The following is an 18378-nucleotide window of genomic DNA, read 5'->3' on the forward strand; positions in this document are numbered from 1 at the left end:
CGAACAGCTCTCATCTGATCTTCACCAAACCTGAACCAAATGTTTTGACCATAACTCTTCGCCCAAGTTCATTAACTTGCCAAATCGCCCGAGGCACTTTAGAATTATGGCCCATGAATTATCCAAAATCAGCCTTTTTACCCTTCAAAGGTATATTTGTAGTGAATAAACAGTATATAAATACTGACTTCCTATTTAGATGATTAGGCAGTTGTGGGAGGCATGCGCTTTTCACAAAAGCAGCTTTAGTTTTTAAGATGAGTATGGGACGTACTGATGTTACGTATCTTCATTGTGAAAAATGTCTTGAACTCTCATGCAAGTGTCGTATTTGAAGTTTCTTTATGGTTAACTATGCGTCATACATGAAATGTTGTTTTATTTGCATTTATTTACTAGTTCAGTGTATGTATAAGCGTTGAAAAAATAAATGATATGATTTAATTGATATTATATTTGCAACAATCATAAGTATGTTTATGACGCTTAACTTATATTTTTTATGTCCATGCGATTAAAATGCAAATATGAATAAACGATTTCTTTTTTTCAGATAATATTTACTGCGTGGAAATTCGTAAGTCTGAGTATTAGTGTCAACAAATACAGTGAGAAATTAAATATAACAGGCTTAGCAGGCCACCTGAAAGATAAAATGTTTGTGTTTAGGAACGGAACTAAAGTAGATGCTAACTCTTCAGTGTCTGTTATATTTGATTATGGTGAATCATGTAAGTAAAAGGAATACATTAAAATGTTTTTATCATTTATGTTGTTCAGAAATCAATGATTAATACGCTTCGGCTCAATTGTAATATTGATAGATAAAAAAGGTCGAACACAGATAACGTTACAGACTGCCAAATGGTATTTAAAGTCACAATTTTTAAGAGAAAAATCGTTGTTTTGTCAAATAAACTGGTTACAATTTAAAAGATAAAACATGAATGAATTATGAAAGCGTAATACACTGCAATACATTGAGAAATATTTCATCAAACACATCTCGCTACCATATAGAGACATACGAACTCATTGTATTTTATCAAATGATTTATGTCAAAAACTGAGTGTATGCTGTAATTGCTTACATTGGATTATTAAAAACATCTTTAATGCAGTCATAACTGAACATTTGTTTTAATTAGAATGGGCCAATATTTAGAATTTTATCAACAACCTGTTTCAACTGATTAAATTTGAATTGACAAAATTGTGAAATTTTGAAATTTTGTTATGCCTCGGTGTTATTTTGTTGTTTTAACGGATTTCTACACGTACCCCAAAGTTACCAAACAATGTTTCAACCAGTTGTCTCTACACTTCTTGGTTACAATTTGTGTTTCAATGCCCCTAATTATTATCTTCTAATGTAATAAAATAATCATAATTGAAAGACCACAAGACTAGTATAATGTCATTGTAATCAATTCACAAAAGACAATAAATCTGACGCATTTTCTGCTCCACTTTCAAAGTGCAATATATGTGACGTTTTCTTCTACTTCGTGAAATGGAAATGTATTCCTAAATGTATTTCAAAGCATAAAACTATTTCCAGACCTTGAGACACATATGACAGCAGCAAATAGTTTTCATTTTTCATTAGCTTCATTAACATATTTTGAAATAGTAAGATTATGTTGGTTTTTACTTTAAAAGAAACTCGATTTTTTTTTTCAATTTACCTCAGGCTTTTACTGATCTTTTTTTAAAGTTTACTATTCATATTTACAAAATATTCATTTTTGACCAATATAGGCTCTATTCAAATCAATCATTAATGATTATTCAAGCATTTTACTTTTCCAGACAACAATAACATGTCATGTAACTCTCAAAACAAAATTCAAGTGGAGTTGTTCAATATTTTTTCGCTAAATGCTACGGTCACTTGTTTTCCGGCTCGAATACCACGTTTGCAAAAATATAACTAATATCTGAATCATATCAGATATGGATATTTGATGCAGTTGATTGCATATTAAATCAAATAAAAGTTTGTATTTTAAAGTTTCTATATAAGTATGCAAAAGATTATATATACGAACAATATATGATTAGCGTATTAACTTACATATAACCTGTGGCATGTTACACAGTTTAGTTCTTTGGATATTGAGATAAAGCATGATACAATGTATAAAGGATTGAACAAGAAAATATTTTAAATTGGAACATGTTCATATATTTTTAGAGTTAACTGGGTCTTACTAGAAGAATGTGTTGACTTAATATATAAACTTGATACCATACATCATCCTATACACCAAAAGCTTTTATTACATAATTTACATTTTTTATATCTGATCATATAACGTTACGTTGATGTTACCAAATATATATTATGAGAAGCACTTTAAAAATTTAAGTCATACATGTCTAGTTCACTAGCTGTAATTAATAAAACTTGTTGCACGTGCTAAAATGTTCAAATGAACATTTGTAATTCCTTGCCACTGTTGAAATTTACACTAAATTTTCATTATCCATAATTCCGTTAGTGTCATTAAATATTATGTCATCCAGATTTAAGTAGGTACCAGCAATGGCATTGACCGTATTTTAAAAACTTATTTAAAAAATAGCTATCATTTTTTTTCCAAAATCTAAAATCGTGATATTATTGTAATGTATAGTAAGCGATGGCTGATGTATCAAATTCAGGGACTCTAACTGATGAGTTGGAAAGCAATTTCAACTATTCCATAACAAATGGAAATTACACATATTACAACGAGCACCATACACGTCCGAGATTCCTAGAGGAGTTAGTGGGGAACCTTACAGCATTGTTTGAAGGATATTCCAAATTAAACATATCGCTATTCAACACTACATGCATAAATAAATGGGACAACACATCTAATGTACCGTGCTTGTTAGCTATCGCAAGAACAGGTGACATTAACCAAGGCCTTGCTGAAATGTCTGCAGCGAAGGAGACACATCGTATATGGGAGACATTACGTAAGAATTTACAATTACTATTTTGCTATACATGTTCATGTCCCTATTGTTTTAATTAGCCTTAACATAAATTTTACATTTACACAAAATTAATAAATATTTTTACGACAATGCTTTAACCTATTTAACTTGTTCTTTATTACATGGCTATACATTTGGACAAGTACTCGGTTGCTTTTTCGGATTGGTAAATGTTCCAATATATCGCCATAATAAGCAGGGCACTGTTAAGTAATCTTTTATTCTATACTTAAGTTTCTCTGTATTAAAAGGATTGCGGATACTTCATCTATTAGAAGTATATAGAAGTTCCGCGTGATGTTGGATTCAGTACAGATACCTTTATCTGTCAACGCCTTTTATTGTTAGTTAATAAAATTGTCGCACCGTTCAGTATGGAATCGATTGTATCCAATGCAAAACTATGACACTCACGTGGTGCGAATTCGAATCTTCGCTGATTTGAAGAAGAAAGCATAAGTAGGTAATAAAGAATGTGATTGTCCAGAAGAACGGAAGCAAAGTGAGGTTTATCGTACGTTATCGTTTTAGGAGGTACAATTGTAATTTACACAATATTTTAAGATATCCTTTTTAGCTCGTTCGAATTTTGAAAAAAAGTCTATGAGGTATTGTCGGCGTTGGTGGCGGCGTCGAAATTGGCGTTGGTTAAAACTGTTAAGGTTCAACTGTTCTCAAAAACTCTGAAGATCTACAGCTTTGAAACTTTGCACACTTGTTTTTTATCATTAGGGGACTGTGTAGACCAGGAACCATAACTCTGATATGTATTTTGTCAGAATTATGGCCTTTTTATAACTTCCAGTTCTGAATTAAAAAGAGGATTATTCTTTCTTCAGAATAATGAAATAAGTTGTTTTCGGTTCTTCGTGTAGAACAATGCTTCCTTTATAATCTATTTATTCAATATGCTACGTTCTTTATTATATAACTTAAATGATATCTTCTTATATCTATATGGGTCTTAACATGGAACATAATCATATTGTCTTATTGTTCTTCGTCAGTTCCTAACCCTTTGTGCGCTATGCGTCGTCCACTCGTCTTACTGTCTCATTCTATGAACTGTTTTAGCATACTATCCGTCAAAAATTTCTAAAATTGCATATGTCGTTTTGTTATAATCTATTCAATGAAATAATAAATGCCTCTAGATAGTATCTCATAAGGCTTTTTGTAATGTTTAATATTACCGTGTAATCTTAATCTATGACAGATCGTTGTTTTCTTGCCTAACTAAGCGCATATTGACGTCATCCTTTGTATTGATACTATCTTTTAAAATTCTGCATTACAGTTGGTAAGAAAATGATGTTACAGTATTGCTTGAGTAAGGCAGGCGGGTAGGCAAGGAAGGGTAACGAGTCAAACCTTCACTTTTACGCTCGTAGTCTCATGTAAATATGTAAGTCAGCAACTGCGAAGTGGTTTTACTTGTCGTGTTCTGTGCGTTTACCAGACTGAGTGTTTGATGTATTTGGAAGGACTTGTTTGTAGGGAGAGGGAGCTCAGAAACTCCAACAGGGTGTTACTTCCCCTTCTTGGTTTAGTAGACACTGCAATCACTTTTAAATCTGGCTGATATTGGTTGAAATTCAGCCGTTTCATATTTATTATTCTTGTATACCGTAACGGTTGCACAAATTTTATATTTCAGTAGTGAAATCATATATATTTGCTTGTTATACTTGCAATACGAGCAATAATCTAAGACAATCATAATACAGTAATACTAAATTTACTTCTCTTTCTGGCGTTGTGGCGCAGCTGAAAGCCGGTTCTGTTTTGGGAGTGGGCTAGTTGAGAGAATATTTTTGGTGCCACTGATGAATAGAAGACTGTTTTGGGCTTATTAGTGAGGTTGGGATGGGGTTTTCGGACTTGTGGCGTGTTGCTTTTATGATGGGTTGGATGGATTTGGGGAATGTTTGATTGTTGAATATTTGTTTAAAAATGCACTATTTCATTAATGCCACAACTAACCGTTGTATTTACATACAAAAAAAATCATCAGTTTTATATTTTTTTTTATTCTTGAATACCGTTGTTCAAAGTTTATATTTCAGTAGTGAAATCATATATTTTTCTATTTTTCCTTGAAATACTTGTCATACGAGCACTAATCTAAGACAATAATAATACAGTAATATTAAATTTATTTATTTTTCTGGCGTTGTTATTCAGCTGAGAGCCGGTACTGTTTTGTTAGTGGGCTAGTTTAGAGAATAGTTTTGGGGTCGTTGATGGATAGAATATTGTTTTGGCCTTTTAGTGAGCTTAAGGGCGCTGCTTTTCGGATTGGTGGCGTGTTGCTTTATGATGGGCTGGATGGATTTGGGGGCTTGTTTGATTGTTGAATATCTGTTTAATGCCAAAACTAACCGTTGTATTTACATACAACGGAATGAATGTACATCTTCAACGAGTCCATAAGCAGATTTGTTTTGTTTTATCTATTAAATAAGTTAATACACGAACATTGCAAACTAATAAATGCACAGCATAAATTGTTTCTTTGCACATAACAAGTTAAACAATGCCCAGCACAGACTAATAAAAGCACAAAAAAGTTCAGAATCTACACAACAGATTGACAGATTAGCAAAATGACGGCTGCACAATGCAGATGTATAAACAATGGTAGAAGGAACATATAACGTACATTGAAGTGCATTAGTCGACAAGATATTGGGCATGGCAACTTAAGGGATAACGAAACATCGACTGACCAAGAACATTACGATTATGTTATATGGTCACTATTAATTTTCTAGTAGATCTACGAATAAATAATTCCAATTATAAAATGAAACTAGTAGCATAATGAGTAACATTTGTATTGGCTAAAATGAAGCAATGACCGACATGAAGAACGCATTTGTTATATCAAAGAAGTTAAATCCACAATGGAAGTTAAAATGTCACAAAGCATAATATAATTTTGGACGTAATCGTACTCCACTGTATATATAGATCTTTTATTTCTTTTGGTTTGCCTCTGATGACTTGATGGGCTCATATAAAACTTTTTACTTGGTTAAACCTCTCTGCTGGCTTCTTCATATGACGATCAGACCTGGTACGACAGACGAAAAGCATAGTCAGTGAGCTTAAACTCTTGGCAATTTAGACTCTATAAATCCAATACATATAAAATCTGTGACACTGTGTATTTCTATTTAGATAATCATCCCCCAAATGTCTCAGAGAGCTTCCCCGAAAATATCACTGTACGATATAAAGAAGATTTAAACTGGACGATAGATTTAAAGAACTACGTCTATGATGACAACACGGACAAGGATGACCTTAAATTCGAAGTCAAAACAGAACTGCCGGAAAAAGAGTATACACTTGGTAACATATTAGATACTTTTTGACTCGTTATCCGTAAATTCTTAAATTTGACCTGGTATTTTTGTATCCTCATTGCTTTAGAGATGAATAATAATTATAGTACAATTGTATAATTGCTAAAATACTTATGTAATTTTACACGTAAAATGTTAGCGACATAAAATCTATGGTGGTAGACTCATTTTTACAATACATACCCTAGAACCATTAAATTTCGCGGACATGAAATGTCAAGGTTTTAGTCAAAGCGGTAAATTTGTGATGGCAGTATGGGTGTTTCGGGTGCTCTGTGCTTTCGGGAAATCTAACTTACCTTTTATGTTTTTGAACATAAAATGAAACAAAATTTCACTTATTTGTTAGGATACGTAGTATTTCTTATAATGCCATTATTACATATGACTCAAATACGAAATATATAAAAATCGATTATCCACGGATACTAATGATTTCAAAGTAATGGACAGATATGATTAGGGGGAAAAAGAAGTCTTGTAGACTTTTCCTACTGGATAATGTCACTGGTTAATAATCATCAAAATATAAAACAATTGTAACGTCATGAAGTAAGTTCGATCTTTTGACCGTAAAATGTAAACGATGTCGTCAAAGAACACCTACACTATGATTATTTCAAAATAATTTTCATTGTTTGAATATTTATTGATACATTATTACTGATCTTCTATGAATATATTTTATTAAATGCTTTAAGTTTGAAACAAGATAATTATACAGGTATGGCATATGGTGTTAGTGACGTTAAATTATTGCGTTGTAGACAGATATATGTTTTCAAAATTAAAATATACATTTGTCTACAAACGCTCTATACGAATTTGCTATAATAGTGACAGAATCTATAGGCATTAACTATAGAGTTTAGATATTAAGGGAAACACATATCAAACGATATTACATTAGTTTGTCTGATGAGCACAATGCCAATAGTATTAGAAAGTTTTTAAGTACAGCAGATGAATTCCTTGTTATCTATTCTATTAACAAATTGCTACATTTTTAAAGAATGTTTCCATACTGTGAAATTTTCAATATTTGTAGAGACCCATGCATTGTAAGCATTAAAACCATGAAAAGTAACTATATCTCCTGGCAGATGTCTAAAATTGACGCCCTGTACTTATTTAAACCTTAGTGGGGGTATCAGTCTAGGAAATCCAGATGGTATTTGAGAGTTGTTTGAAATGGAAAATTGGAAAATGATAAAACGTACTATTGAAACAAATTAAGGACAATGAAAGATATATAAAGAAAGAATAACGTACTAGAATCACGTATTTCCCCGAAAGATTCTTTTTATTTAACTCGGTTTCTGACAAGCATTGCCAGGACATCAATGAACATCATATTGACTTAATAATTTTCAATTATTTCTGTGGCAAGTAATTATCAAATCGAAGACTAGTTATTGACATTTCGTTTCTTAAAATGATGATTATTTATTCTAAATGTTGTCGTAGATGACATCTGCTTCCGTATGGTCATGACTACATTCAAAATCATTTGATACACAATCACAATACCACTATATACGAGGTTTGAACAGCAGAAAGTCTCAAATTCCACGACTGGCATACTGTTTTTCAAATACATAAACACTGACATCTCAGAATATAAGTATCAAACCAAATTTACCCAGGATAAGACGAAAGACACAGACGAAAGCTAACCATAGAGCCACAGTTTTAACAAAATTGGAGGCAAACTTACAAATCTAATTCTAAGTTTTATAGACATTGCGTGAACTTCGTACTGTTAGTCGCAATTCAAAATTTTAAGACGTATGTACCATGTACGTGTATCATTGTGTTATATGTGCGTTTTATAAAAGATATACATTGATTTCAGACGGTGGAGTATTTACGTGGATTATCGGCACTGGCTTAAGGTATATAGATACAGCTATTACATTTACTGCATATGACAAATTCAATGCTACCGCAAACTTTGGAATCTCTATCAATTACTGTGGATGCAAGGAACCTGGGCAATGTTCTTTTGATGCGTTGAATTTCAATTCAACAGGTACTGTGTGTTTTCTTAAACTTTCTGTATGCCATTGTTAACTTTTACTCTTATGATAGAAAAAGTCATATAAAGTGGACATTGCGCTTTGAGAATAACTCAAATACGTCATTTCAGATAATGTAAACAAAGCATTATGTATCTGTCCGGCATATGCTGAGGGATTATACTGCGAAGAATTAATAGACTCATGTCCAAAAGTTACCTGCTACCTGAATAATTGCAATGCAACGGCCTACCAGTTATTACCCAGCTGGCCATGTGCCCCTTGTCCAAAAGGAATGGATCAGGTGATGACTCCACAAATACAAACCTGTATAGGTATGTAAATCTATTTCACGTTCAAAGTACGATAGAAATTACAATAACGACACTTGTTTGTTGCAATACTACAGACAAGTTATTATAACAAATATTGATACTGGTTATTCATTTCTAACTTATAATAGAAAAAAAACAATTATAGCAAAGTTTATAGGTGATATTATTTAGCTAGATTATGGTCGACATGAAAATTTATCGACCTGGCAAAGTGATATCGACTGAACTTAAAAGGCAACTAGTGTTCATCATTAAATCCAACAACTCGAATGTTACTTGTAAAAAGCATAACATAAGCAGTTGATAACTTTGCCCGTTTTAGCCTTGAAACATGTACGAAATACATTATGACGTAAAAATGCAAACGTCTACGCTGAAGTTCAAATATGCGGTTTTGGCCTTGCCAACGAGTCAGTACCACGTTTCATCGTTAATCGTGTGATCGAGCTTAAACCTTAGGAAATGACGATAAATATAGAGTAAATTATAAAAACAATTACATTGTGTAATTGCGTTCTATCCGATAACAAATATTTTTTATAAATAGAAGATAAACGACCTTGTTTTTCAATATACAAAGAAGCGCTCTAAATACTTTTCGACGTTCTGCAACAGTGGAAAGCTTCCTAGTGGTTTTCCCTGAATTCCAGATAGTGGTTCTTGAGAAATAATCCCGAACAATGATGGCGCTATAGTTAACTAATGTCGAATAACCAAAGGACAAAAATCATCCGACTGGAATATGAAGACAATATGCGCATCTCCTCTTGGGAGTAAAGCTTTCTATGGAGTTTCTATGAATTCAAACCAGTGGTTGCTGAGGGATACTCCGGACAAGCAAGGGTGCTATAGTATATACTACTATTGAATGATAAAAGGTCAATAGTTCAGTAAAAAGTCACCCGACGGTAATAAAAAGAAAATATTCGCATCTTCTCTTGAGAGTTAAGCTTCCTATTAAGTGTTGTTGAATTCCCTTCAGCAGTTGTTGAGAAAAACTCCAGACAAGAATTGCCGGATGGACGATGGACGAAGCGGCGACTTTAATCAGGGCTGTTATATTTCAATCTTCTCAGATCGTTCAGCACGACTTTTATGTCGTGTTATTGGTACTATTTAGTTTCTCAGCATGACCATTTCGGCCTGGGTGGTTCCAATACTCCCGCTTTCATAGCCTTGGGTATTGTATAATCACCCCTTGGATATGGTGCCTGCTTTTTAATTTTGTCTTTTGACAGTTCCTGTGATATGCAGGCTCCATAACCTCAGATCCCCTTTCTAAATTCCAGTTTGTTTAGTTCTGTCCATTGTTTTCTCATTTGGGGCAAACCCATTACTTTATCTGGGGACCAAACGCCGCTTTTCATGGAATTACACGCCACAACCCGTGTATCATTGAAGGTTCCATGTTTACCGCCGTTTGAATACATCTGCGGATGTCTCTAAATTGCTTTGTGTACTTTTAGCATGTGTAAATGTTGAGTTCTGCTCAACCCGAGGCTAGAGGGCGTGGACGGTAGCATGCATTTCCACTACCGTCCATGAACAAGCTCAATCAAAGCGAGCCTGTAACATTTTCGTTTTTGTCGTGTTGAGCGACCTGTGAAGTTTCCACTTTTTCTACTTTATTATCACAGCAGCATTGTTTGTGCCGCGTGGCGGCCGTAAAAGGTATCCCCGTACATTCAATCAGAGCTGTTATATTTCTATCTTCTCAGATCGTTCAGCACGACTTTTATGTCGTGTTATTGGTACTATTTAGTTTCTCAGCATGACCATTTCGGCCTGGGTGGTTCCAATACTCCCGCTTTCATAGCCTTGGGTATTGTATAATCACCCCTTGGATATGGTGCCTGCTTTTTAATTTTGTCTTTTGACAGTTCCTGTGATATGCAGGCTCCATAACCTCAGATCCCCTTTCTAAATTCCAGTTTGTTTAGTTCTGTCCATTGTTTTCTCGTTTGGGGCAAACCCATTACTTTATCTGGGGACCAAACGCCGCTTTTCATGGAATTACACGCCACAATCCGTGTATCATTGAAGGTTCCATGTTTACCGCCGTTTGAATACATCTGCGGATGTCTCTAAATTGCTTTTTGTACTTTTAGCATGTGTAAATGTTGAGTTCTGCTCAACCCGAGGCTAGAGGGCGTGGACGGTAGCATGCATTTCCACTACCGTCCATGAACAGGCTCAATCAAGCCGAGCCTGCAACATTTTCGATTTTGTCGTGTTGAGCGACCTGTGAAGTTTCCACTTTTTCTACTTTATGCTTCCCCGTTCAGGGAGCATAAAAAAGAAACTCAATTTTTCCATGGATTGAGTTAACTAGTACAATTTTCGTTTTGATATTTAAATATCTCGCAGCATCCATCAACTATTTTTGATATTTATAACGGCGACACATTAGTTTATTAACTTGGTGTAATGGGAATGTTTCATGATTTCGAAAATAAGCTGTTCATAGGTTTGTGACATTGTAATATAGCTTAGTTTTGTTTACTACTGTATGGTCTATATCTTTTTTATTGTACAGGTATACTCATTAATTTTCTGCTTTAGATATTGACGAGTGTGCTCCAGATTACACTGGTCAAGATAAATGTCAGCAACTGTGTTATAATTCTGTTGGGTCATTTACTTGTGACTGTAGAAGTGGATATACATTAAATGCTGATAAACATACATGTGATGGTAAGATGGATACATGTTTTAAATAGCCCCTGATGATTCTCAGTCCCTTTTAATAATTTCATTACGAAATCCGACGATTTAGACGTAATAATGAAATATACATAAACTTATTATTGATAATATACAATCATTTGTTTTGTATGTACTGAGCTATATATTTATACATGACCCCTACTCTTCTCTTCATTTCATACCAGTTTTGTCATTACTTTTTAAAATGAGCTAAGGATTTGTTCTCTGAAAGTTATCTAGCTATGTTTGGTAGCTATTTAAAAATGTCAGTTTTTTATAGAATATATAAGGAAAACTATTTAAACTATTTAGCTGTTTGTGACCTATAAGGTGTAGTGTGTGATACTGAGATCTAGCTATGACGGTGATGAACCCAAATCAACGATAAAGGACCACAATTGTATTATGAACAAGAATATAGTCGAACCTTTAACATGTGTTCTATGTACCTTTACTTATCTATCAAACAGTTACACCTGTGTTCAGGGTATATGTAAATCCAATATTATATCAATTTCTCATTTCCATTACCAGATAAATGAATTTTGCTAAATCATTTAAGATTTTACTTGAATTTGACGAGATAAGACTTAAGAATTTGTTTGTGTTTGGAAATAATAGACACATGCTATAGAATAACTACAATTCAACAGCCTACCGGTTAATAACAGGCCATTTAAATAATATAAACATATAACCAACAATGACGCAGACATAATTAAACAAGTATTCCTTCTCCTGTACTTCTAATGTTCACTAATACTATTCGGAATACCATTATCATCTTTGCACCCTATCACTGGTCAGTCGAATATTTTACAAATTTGGATTGCTTGATCAAGTAATCATTGTTAATTAACATTCACGAATCTTTGAAAATATTGTACGTAGCGTATAGCGCGACTTCTGTTCCGAAACTTTAAACAGATAAGAAACAAATTAAATTTAATACGATCATTGTAAGTTGTATTGTTAATTCACTACCGAGGTTTGATGAGTGTCACAGTTCACTTTTGTATAAAGAGATAATTTTTTTGTACGGTTGGAAGTATATTAAGCTTTGTAAACATTATTCTTAATACTTATGTCATTTGCTGTTCATTCAATTTGCTCGTGATTTTCAAGATTTGATGCATCTATCAAATCTAGAAAAAAAAAACACTTTTATCAATCGTTTCATATATTTATATATTTTTCAGTCATTGTAGGCAAGACGGATGATTCAGTAGATGTAAAATGTACCAAATCACAATGGGATATAAGCGTACATATGGACGTGCTAAAGACACAGTACCCGGACATCAGACCACAAGACATATACTTAGGAGAATCAAAATGTCAAGGAAGACTTGAAGGGTCCATTCTTAAGTTTATTTACAACATCAGTAGCTGCAAAACCACAGAAATGGTAAGAATTCATATTTGCGTCACATATAGTTTGAAATATGTCTGGCACATTCCTAATTATTCCAAACGATGACCAATTCGTTTTCATTTCTGTATATTTGACATCGGTTAGACATTTGAGCGGATCTTTCAGGAGATTGACAGACACATTAGAAAGAAGACCCTTTGGTCTGGAGATACATCGGCATTTGTCACTTTGTCTCGAAGTATTGTGGTTTCGTAGGTATTTGCCAGTTGACATCGTATTATATTTTCTATTCAACATTCTAACATGGCTCGATTTGATTTCAGGTTAAATACAGATGAAAATCAAGCTCTGTATATTAGAGGCGATAAACAATGGTTGACGCGCGGACCTGTAATAGAGCATTATGACGTCAGTCATGACGTCAAATTGCTGCTTGACATCCGATACATTACTCCCCGCGTAAATGAAGTCCAGCATAATATTTATTAAAATATATCAATGAACATGTCAAAATGAAAACAATCAAGGTCTTTGCTAATTATCGTCTACTTTACCACGGTTCATCGTTCAGATGCTAACGCCCTCGTGGTTCAATTCCTACGCATCTGAACTCTGTACCGCGGTAAATCAGACGATAAACAACTCGAAGGTCTTGATTATTTGTTAAACAAAACAAGAATTCAGAACAGCTTCATAAGTTTACTGGCAAACCTGACGCAGTTAAAATGGTTAGAAATTAAATTGATGTCAATATATCATAAGGGCACATCTTTAATTCGTTTTTCAGTTGAACCTTGTCATTTACTTTTAACATACTTACAGTAAACCACAACGTAATGAACAACCTTTTATAATTACAGACATCAGGCATAACCAACATCTTCAGCAACAAACTATTCTATGTCATCTTTGACCCTGTTATACCGTTTTTAATTCGCCGACACATGTGGACGTTTGCTGTAGAGTGTGATATTATCAGAGGGGGAACTGGGAATTCACATCTACATCATGGCATTGAAACACATCATGCAACATACGTTGAACATTATAACGTCACTGTAGAACTTTATAGTGATCAACAATTTCAGCACCCTATAAATGGAAATATCGGCATTGTCCATGTAGGAGAAGACGTGTACGTCAAGGTTTCTACGACTATACCAGATTGGAATACAAAGATGCGGTTGCACACATGTTTTACAAGACCAAATACGAACGCGACAAGTGAAATGGATGTTGTTTTGATAAATAATGGGTAATTTGAATATGATTTATTTCATTTAGAACCTTACTGTATAGAACTGTATTATGCTAGAAATATGATTTACATGCACATGTCTCAAAATAAAGCACATTTAGTCATAATTAAGATTATCCTTTCTTTAATTGTTTATAAAGTATACCTTTTTATGTATTTTTGCAGGTGTGAGGTAGATAGCAATACACACATTATTTCACAGTCAACGCATGAGACGAGATTTGTTTTTCAAGATTTTGAGTATCTTACAAATGATGAAGGGCTAGACATTTACTGTAACGCAACATTTTGTGATTCTAAGGATTACTCGTCAGGTTGCGTACAGGCCTGTCATCAAGGTCCTTCATTGATCGGATGACTGTTCTAAACTCAAAACCAATGAATGACACTGTTGAAATAACAGTATAAAAGAAATAAAAAAAAAAAAAAAAGAAACATCCGTAGGCTATTGTGTGTATAATATTATTCTGTTAGTCATATGCGCTGCTGTGGTTTTCGATTTAGGTAGACTGCGTTTTTAGGGGATGTTCATGTTTGTATTGAAATATTAAAGTTTGCCTATAGCACTTTTTTTTGGTTTACTCCCTTTCAACATTTCCTGAAACCTGTTATTCTCCATTTGTTTTTACAGACCATTTTAGTGTCTAGATGATACACAAGTAGGCGTCTTTTAAAACAGAAACATAGGAGAGGTCCAGTGTTGCTTTTATTGTTATCTATGTCTCTGGTTATATGACAATTTGCGCTATATACGAAAAAGAGTTTCCCTAATGCAGATAATTGGAACTATTAGGGATCATCGTTGTGTTTGTTGATGATGGCCAGCCCTCGTATCAAGTTTAGAGATCCTAGGCCAAAGCCTTCTTTGGAAACTGTTTACGTGGTCCAGGATACTGTAATCACGACCTAATGATCTCAAAATCAATAAGACATGTTCACGATATGATCAGCCTCCGCCAATCCAAGGACAGTAGACACAAGCATTTCCTTGTTACTGAATTTCATATAAAATTGTTCAAAAGGTACAGACTGGGTGCAATAATTGTACACTGAAGTCATGGCTCCAAGTCAAAACTTGGCCCTGGTAAAAGCTGCCAAATTGTCATCTTACCATATTTGCGAGAACCTCACCTGGCAAGTTCTTTTTGTCAACTGCCCCGTTCGTTTATGCACAAGAGGTTTGCTTCCGAGACGCTTTAGAAAAGCTTCTAAGAAATTCTCAATCGAACTAACATTTGCCGAAAGTGAAAAAGTATATTATTCATTTTTTTTCTAGAGGTTTTTATCGTTAAAGTGTTATTTAAAAAAAAATTTTTAAACATTTTATGTGTTCAATTTTATAACTCGGTTTTTTAGTTTTATATGTCGGATTGCTGCCTTGTTTTGATCACGTGATTAACATCTCGGCTACATCTTCCGATCATCGGGTGGAAGACACAGAAGATCTTCTCAAAACAGAAGACCCACAATCGAACATCTCTTTTTATTCCGACAGATATTCCGTGGCCAAAACGAAAAGGACAAAAGAACCGTCAGTCAATTTATTTAATTGAACGAAATATATTTAAACCTGATACGATCTGGGTTAGGTGGGGTCAAAAACTAGGTCATCAGGTTAAATCATGGAAAAGCTTGTTGTTGAAATAGCTTTTCAGGTATACGGTTATTAACTTTGATAATTTTATGTTTATCTAATACCTTAAAGAACGCTTATATTTAAAAAAAAAAAAAGAGCTGACACTCTTCACAGAGATGATGGCATGATCTAATACAACTTTGCAAAGTATTTGACCTCATCGCTACCCACCCCTCCCCCACCCCAACGAAGTTGTGGGACGGTTATTTCGGAGTCAATTTGACGGTCAGTGTCTTTTCTTAAATCTTGCGAAGCTTTGGTGATTTACGGCCCCTCATAGCAAAGGCGTGTATGGTGAACTACATAAACAACAGACTTGCACATTTCTTGGAGTAACAATCTGAAACTTGGTGAGCATGATTCCCAGCAAGGCTAGAAGTGCATGGTTTATTCTTCTCGTTACACATTTCTGATGTACATCCACGCGCTGTTTCACATTTCTTACATAAACTGGTTGAAATATTGTGAATGATTGCCAGAATGGGTAGAAGTGCATAACAGAATTTAATGTGGCGCACCTCATGCGCTCGTCAACATTTTTTCGAGCAATAGGCTTAAAATGAGCATTCTCGCCCGCAAGGGTAGAAATGTCTGATAGATAATTCTTAAGTGCATCCCATGCTCATCAATACGCTAGTGGGTGGGTGGGCAGTTTTTAGTTACCTTTAGTGATTTTATAGTTTTACCAAACGGAGGCTGTACTTACATCAGTTTACCATTGCACATTGCACTCAAAGGTCGGGCATGTGAATTTTGCTACTCCGTATCTTCTAAATCGTGTTATTTTTTTTATTCAAATCTGAACAGTTTTCTACTGTTCTAACACTGTCAAGTTGTACAGCTATGCATGCAAAAATTCGTCATAACAAAACAGAGAAAAGTTTGGTAACAGTAAAGCTGCGGCTAAGACATATTGTTTTGTACAAAATAATTCACGTCTATGTATCTATTACTTTTCGTGTTAAAAAAGTTTTGAAAGGCGAAAGTAATTTTCAAGGTGAAATTAACAGACATTTCATGTGCTGATTAAGTTAACAGACAGTTTACGTGCTTGTAAGCTATAGGCCATAAGAGAAAACATTTATATCTTTTTGACATCTTCCTACTCAGTCTGGTCCAATAAATGTATAATGCACTTACTAATTTGCTTGATCTCTTACATACTGTGCCGCGTGTTGATGTAATCTAAATTATAACATCTAGTTACATGTATTTTTTGTGCATTTAATTAATATGTGAAAGTTACAAAAAACTTTAAATAGAGTTCTGTATACTGTGAACTGTAGTTATGTCCTTGATTAGATCATCTGTTCAACCAAACCATCTGTCTGCTCGTCTGTCCATCTATCTATTATCCATCAATCCATATGTCACTTAAAGTTTGCCTCGGGTACCGTATAACTGGTTATTTCTGCGGGTAGTTAATTTCTGCGATATTTTGCGGGTCTCTTCTAGCCGCAAAAATTAAATTCGCAAATATTACATAGTTTCGTATATCGGATCGCCCCGTTTGTCGCCTCTTTTTACCTTTGTACTTTAAATTACTTAATCAATACACGTATCCCGCTAATAGCCCCTCGTTTAGCTTTTATCGATAAAGATTTTTAACACTATCAGCACGGGGGAGGAAGTGTTACACGAAGGATGGAGTTCTTCTGATAACCTGTCATGTTTTCTTCTGATAACTGTTACGGAGTTCCTGGAAAACGTTACAGAGTTCTTCTGATGTCTGAATGACAAGCCAAGAGTTCTGTGGATAAAATGGTAATTATTTATCTTTAAATAGAGAGAATGTGGTGTAAAACTAAAGTTTGATGATCAAGGTTGCCTGATGTCTTGTGCTATGCGTCAGAAAAAAAAACAGTTTAGTGTAATAAGCAGCGCCACTTCTTTGAAATGAAGATATTTTGAGTAAAATATCGAAATCGTTTGCTTATTCATACATATTATTCTTCTTATTCACGTTCTTCATCCTCAACACATGCAGTAGAATAATTTTAGCGCAAAGTTGCAAACATAAACCACTTTCTAACAATTTTATGCCCGATTTTTCAAATCATCAAACTTTAGTTTTACACCACCTTCTCTCTATTTAAAGATAAATAATTACCATTTTATCCACCGAATCCTCGGCTCGTCATTCAGACATCAGAAGAACTCTGTAACGTTTTCCAGGAACTCCGTAACAGTTATCAGAAGAAAACATGACAAGTTATCAGAAGAACTCCATCCTTCGTGTAACACTTCCTCCTCCGTGATCAGTAAAGTACAAAAGAATTTATCAGTTTATCGTGTACAATCAATTTTAGCCAGTTTGGTGTTTGCGATAGTTCAAGCAAGATTTTTAAATTAATGGCTCTGCTGAAATACCTTGTTAGAAAGGGCTTGCCGGATCACAACGGGCCCTTGTCTCATAGCTTGTCGCCACGGGAAATAAATGACTGCAATGAACTTGTAAAGGAATTAACTGACGGTGAAAAGGCAGGCATTGCTCAGAGAGTTGGATACACGTGTCAAAATGAATAAGTGAATGAATGGTGGTGAAATACATTTGTATTTTAAATGAAGATTTTAAATGTGTTTCAGGGTATTGTGCAGTTACTGCTGAACTGAGTGCATGTACATTATCGTCATACATGTAATATATGCATGAAATAAATTTTAAACCGTGAAACTTGTACCTCACTA

At 34.2% G+C, this 18378-nt stretch overlaps 1 protein-coding gene across 1 annotated transcript in view; it reads left to right on the forward strand.

Annotated features, from left to right (window-relative positions):
• LOC123542581 (uncharacterized) overlaps positions 1 to 14504 on the forward strand; it is a 17559-nt gene extending 3055 nt beyond the window's left edge. Inside the window, exons 3-11 of the mRNA XM_053531864.1 lie at positions 554 to 731; positions 2668 to 2970; positions 6175 to 6348; positions 8218 to 8394; positions 8512 to 8715; positions 11278 to 11409; positions 12621 to 12829; positions 13657 to 14051; positions 14220 to 14504. Of these exons, the coding sequence (XP_053387839.1) occupies positions 554 to 731; positions 2668 to 2970; positions 6175 to 6348; positions 8218 to 8394; positions 8512 to 8715; positions 11278 to 11409; positions 12621 to 12829; positions 13657 to 14051; positions 14220 to 14412 (1965 nt within the window). The 3' untranslated portion in view covers positions 14413 to 14504. The remainder of the gene's footprint in view (positions 1 to 553; positions 732 to 2667; positions 2971 to 6174; positions 6349 to 8217; positions 8395 to 8511; positions 8716 to 11277; positions 11410 to 12620; positions 12830 to 13656; positions 14052 to 14219) is intronic.
• Positions 14505 to 18378: the final 3874 nt, after the last annotated feature.

The sequence above is a fragment of the Mercenaria mercenaria genome, chromosome 19 (assembly GCF_021730395.1).
Source record: "Mercenaria mercenaria strain notata chromosome 19, MADL_Memer_1, whole genome shotgun sequence".
Lineage (NCBI taxonomy): Eukaryota > Metazoa > Mollusca > Bivalvia > Venerida > Veneridae > Mercenaria > Mercenaria mercenaria.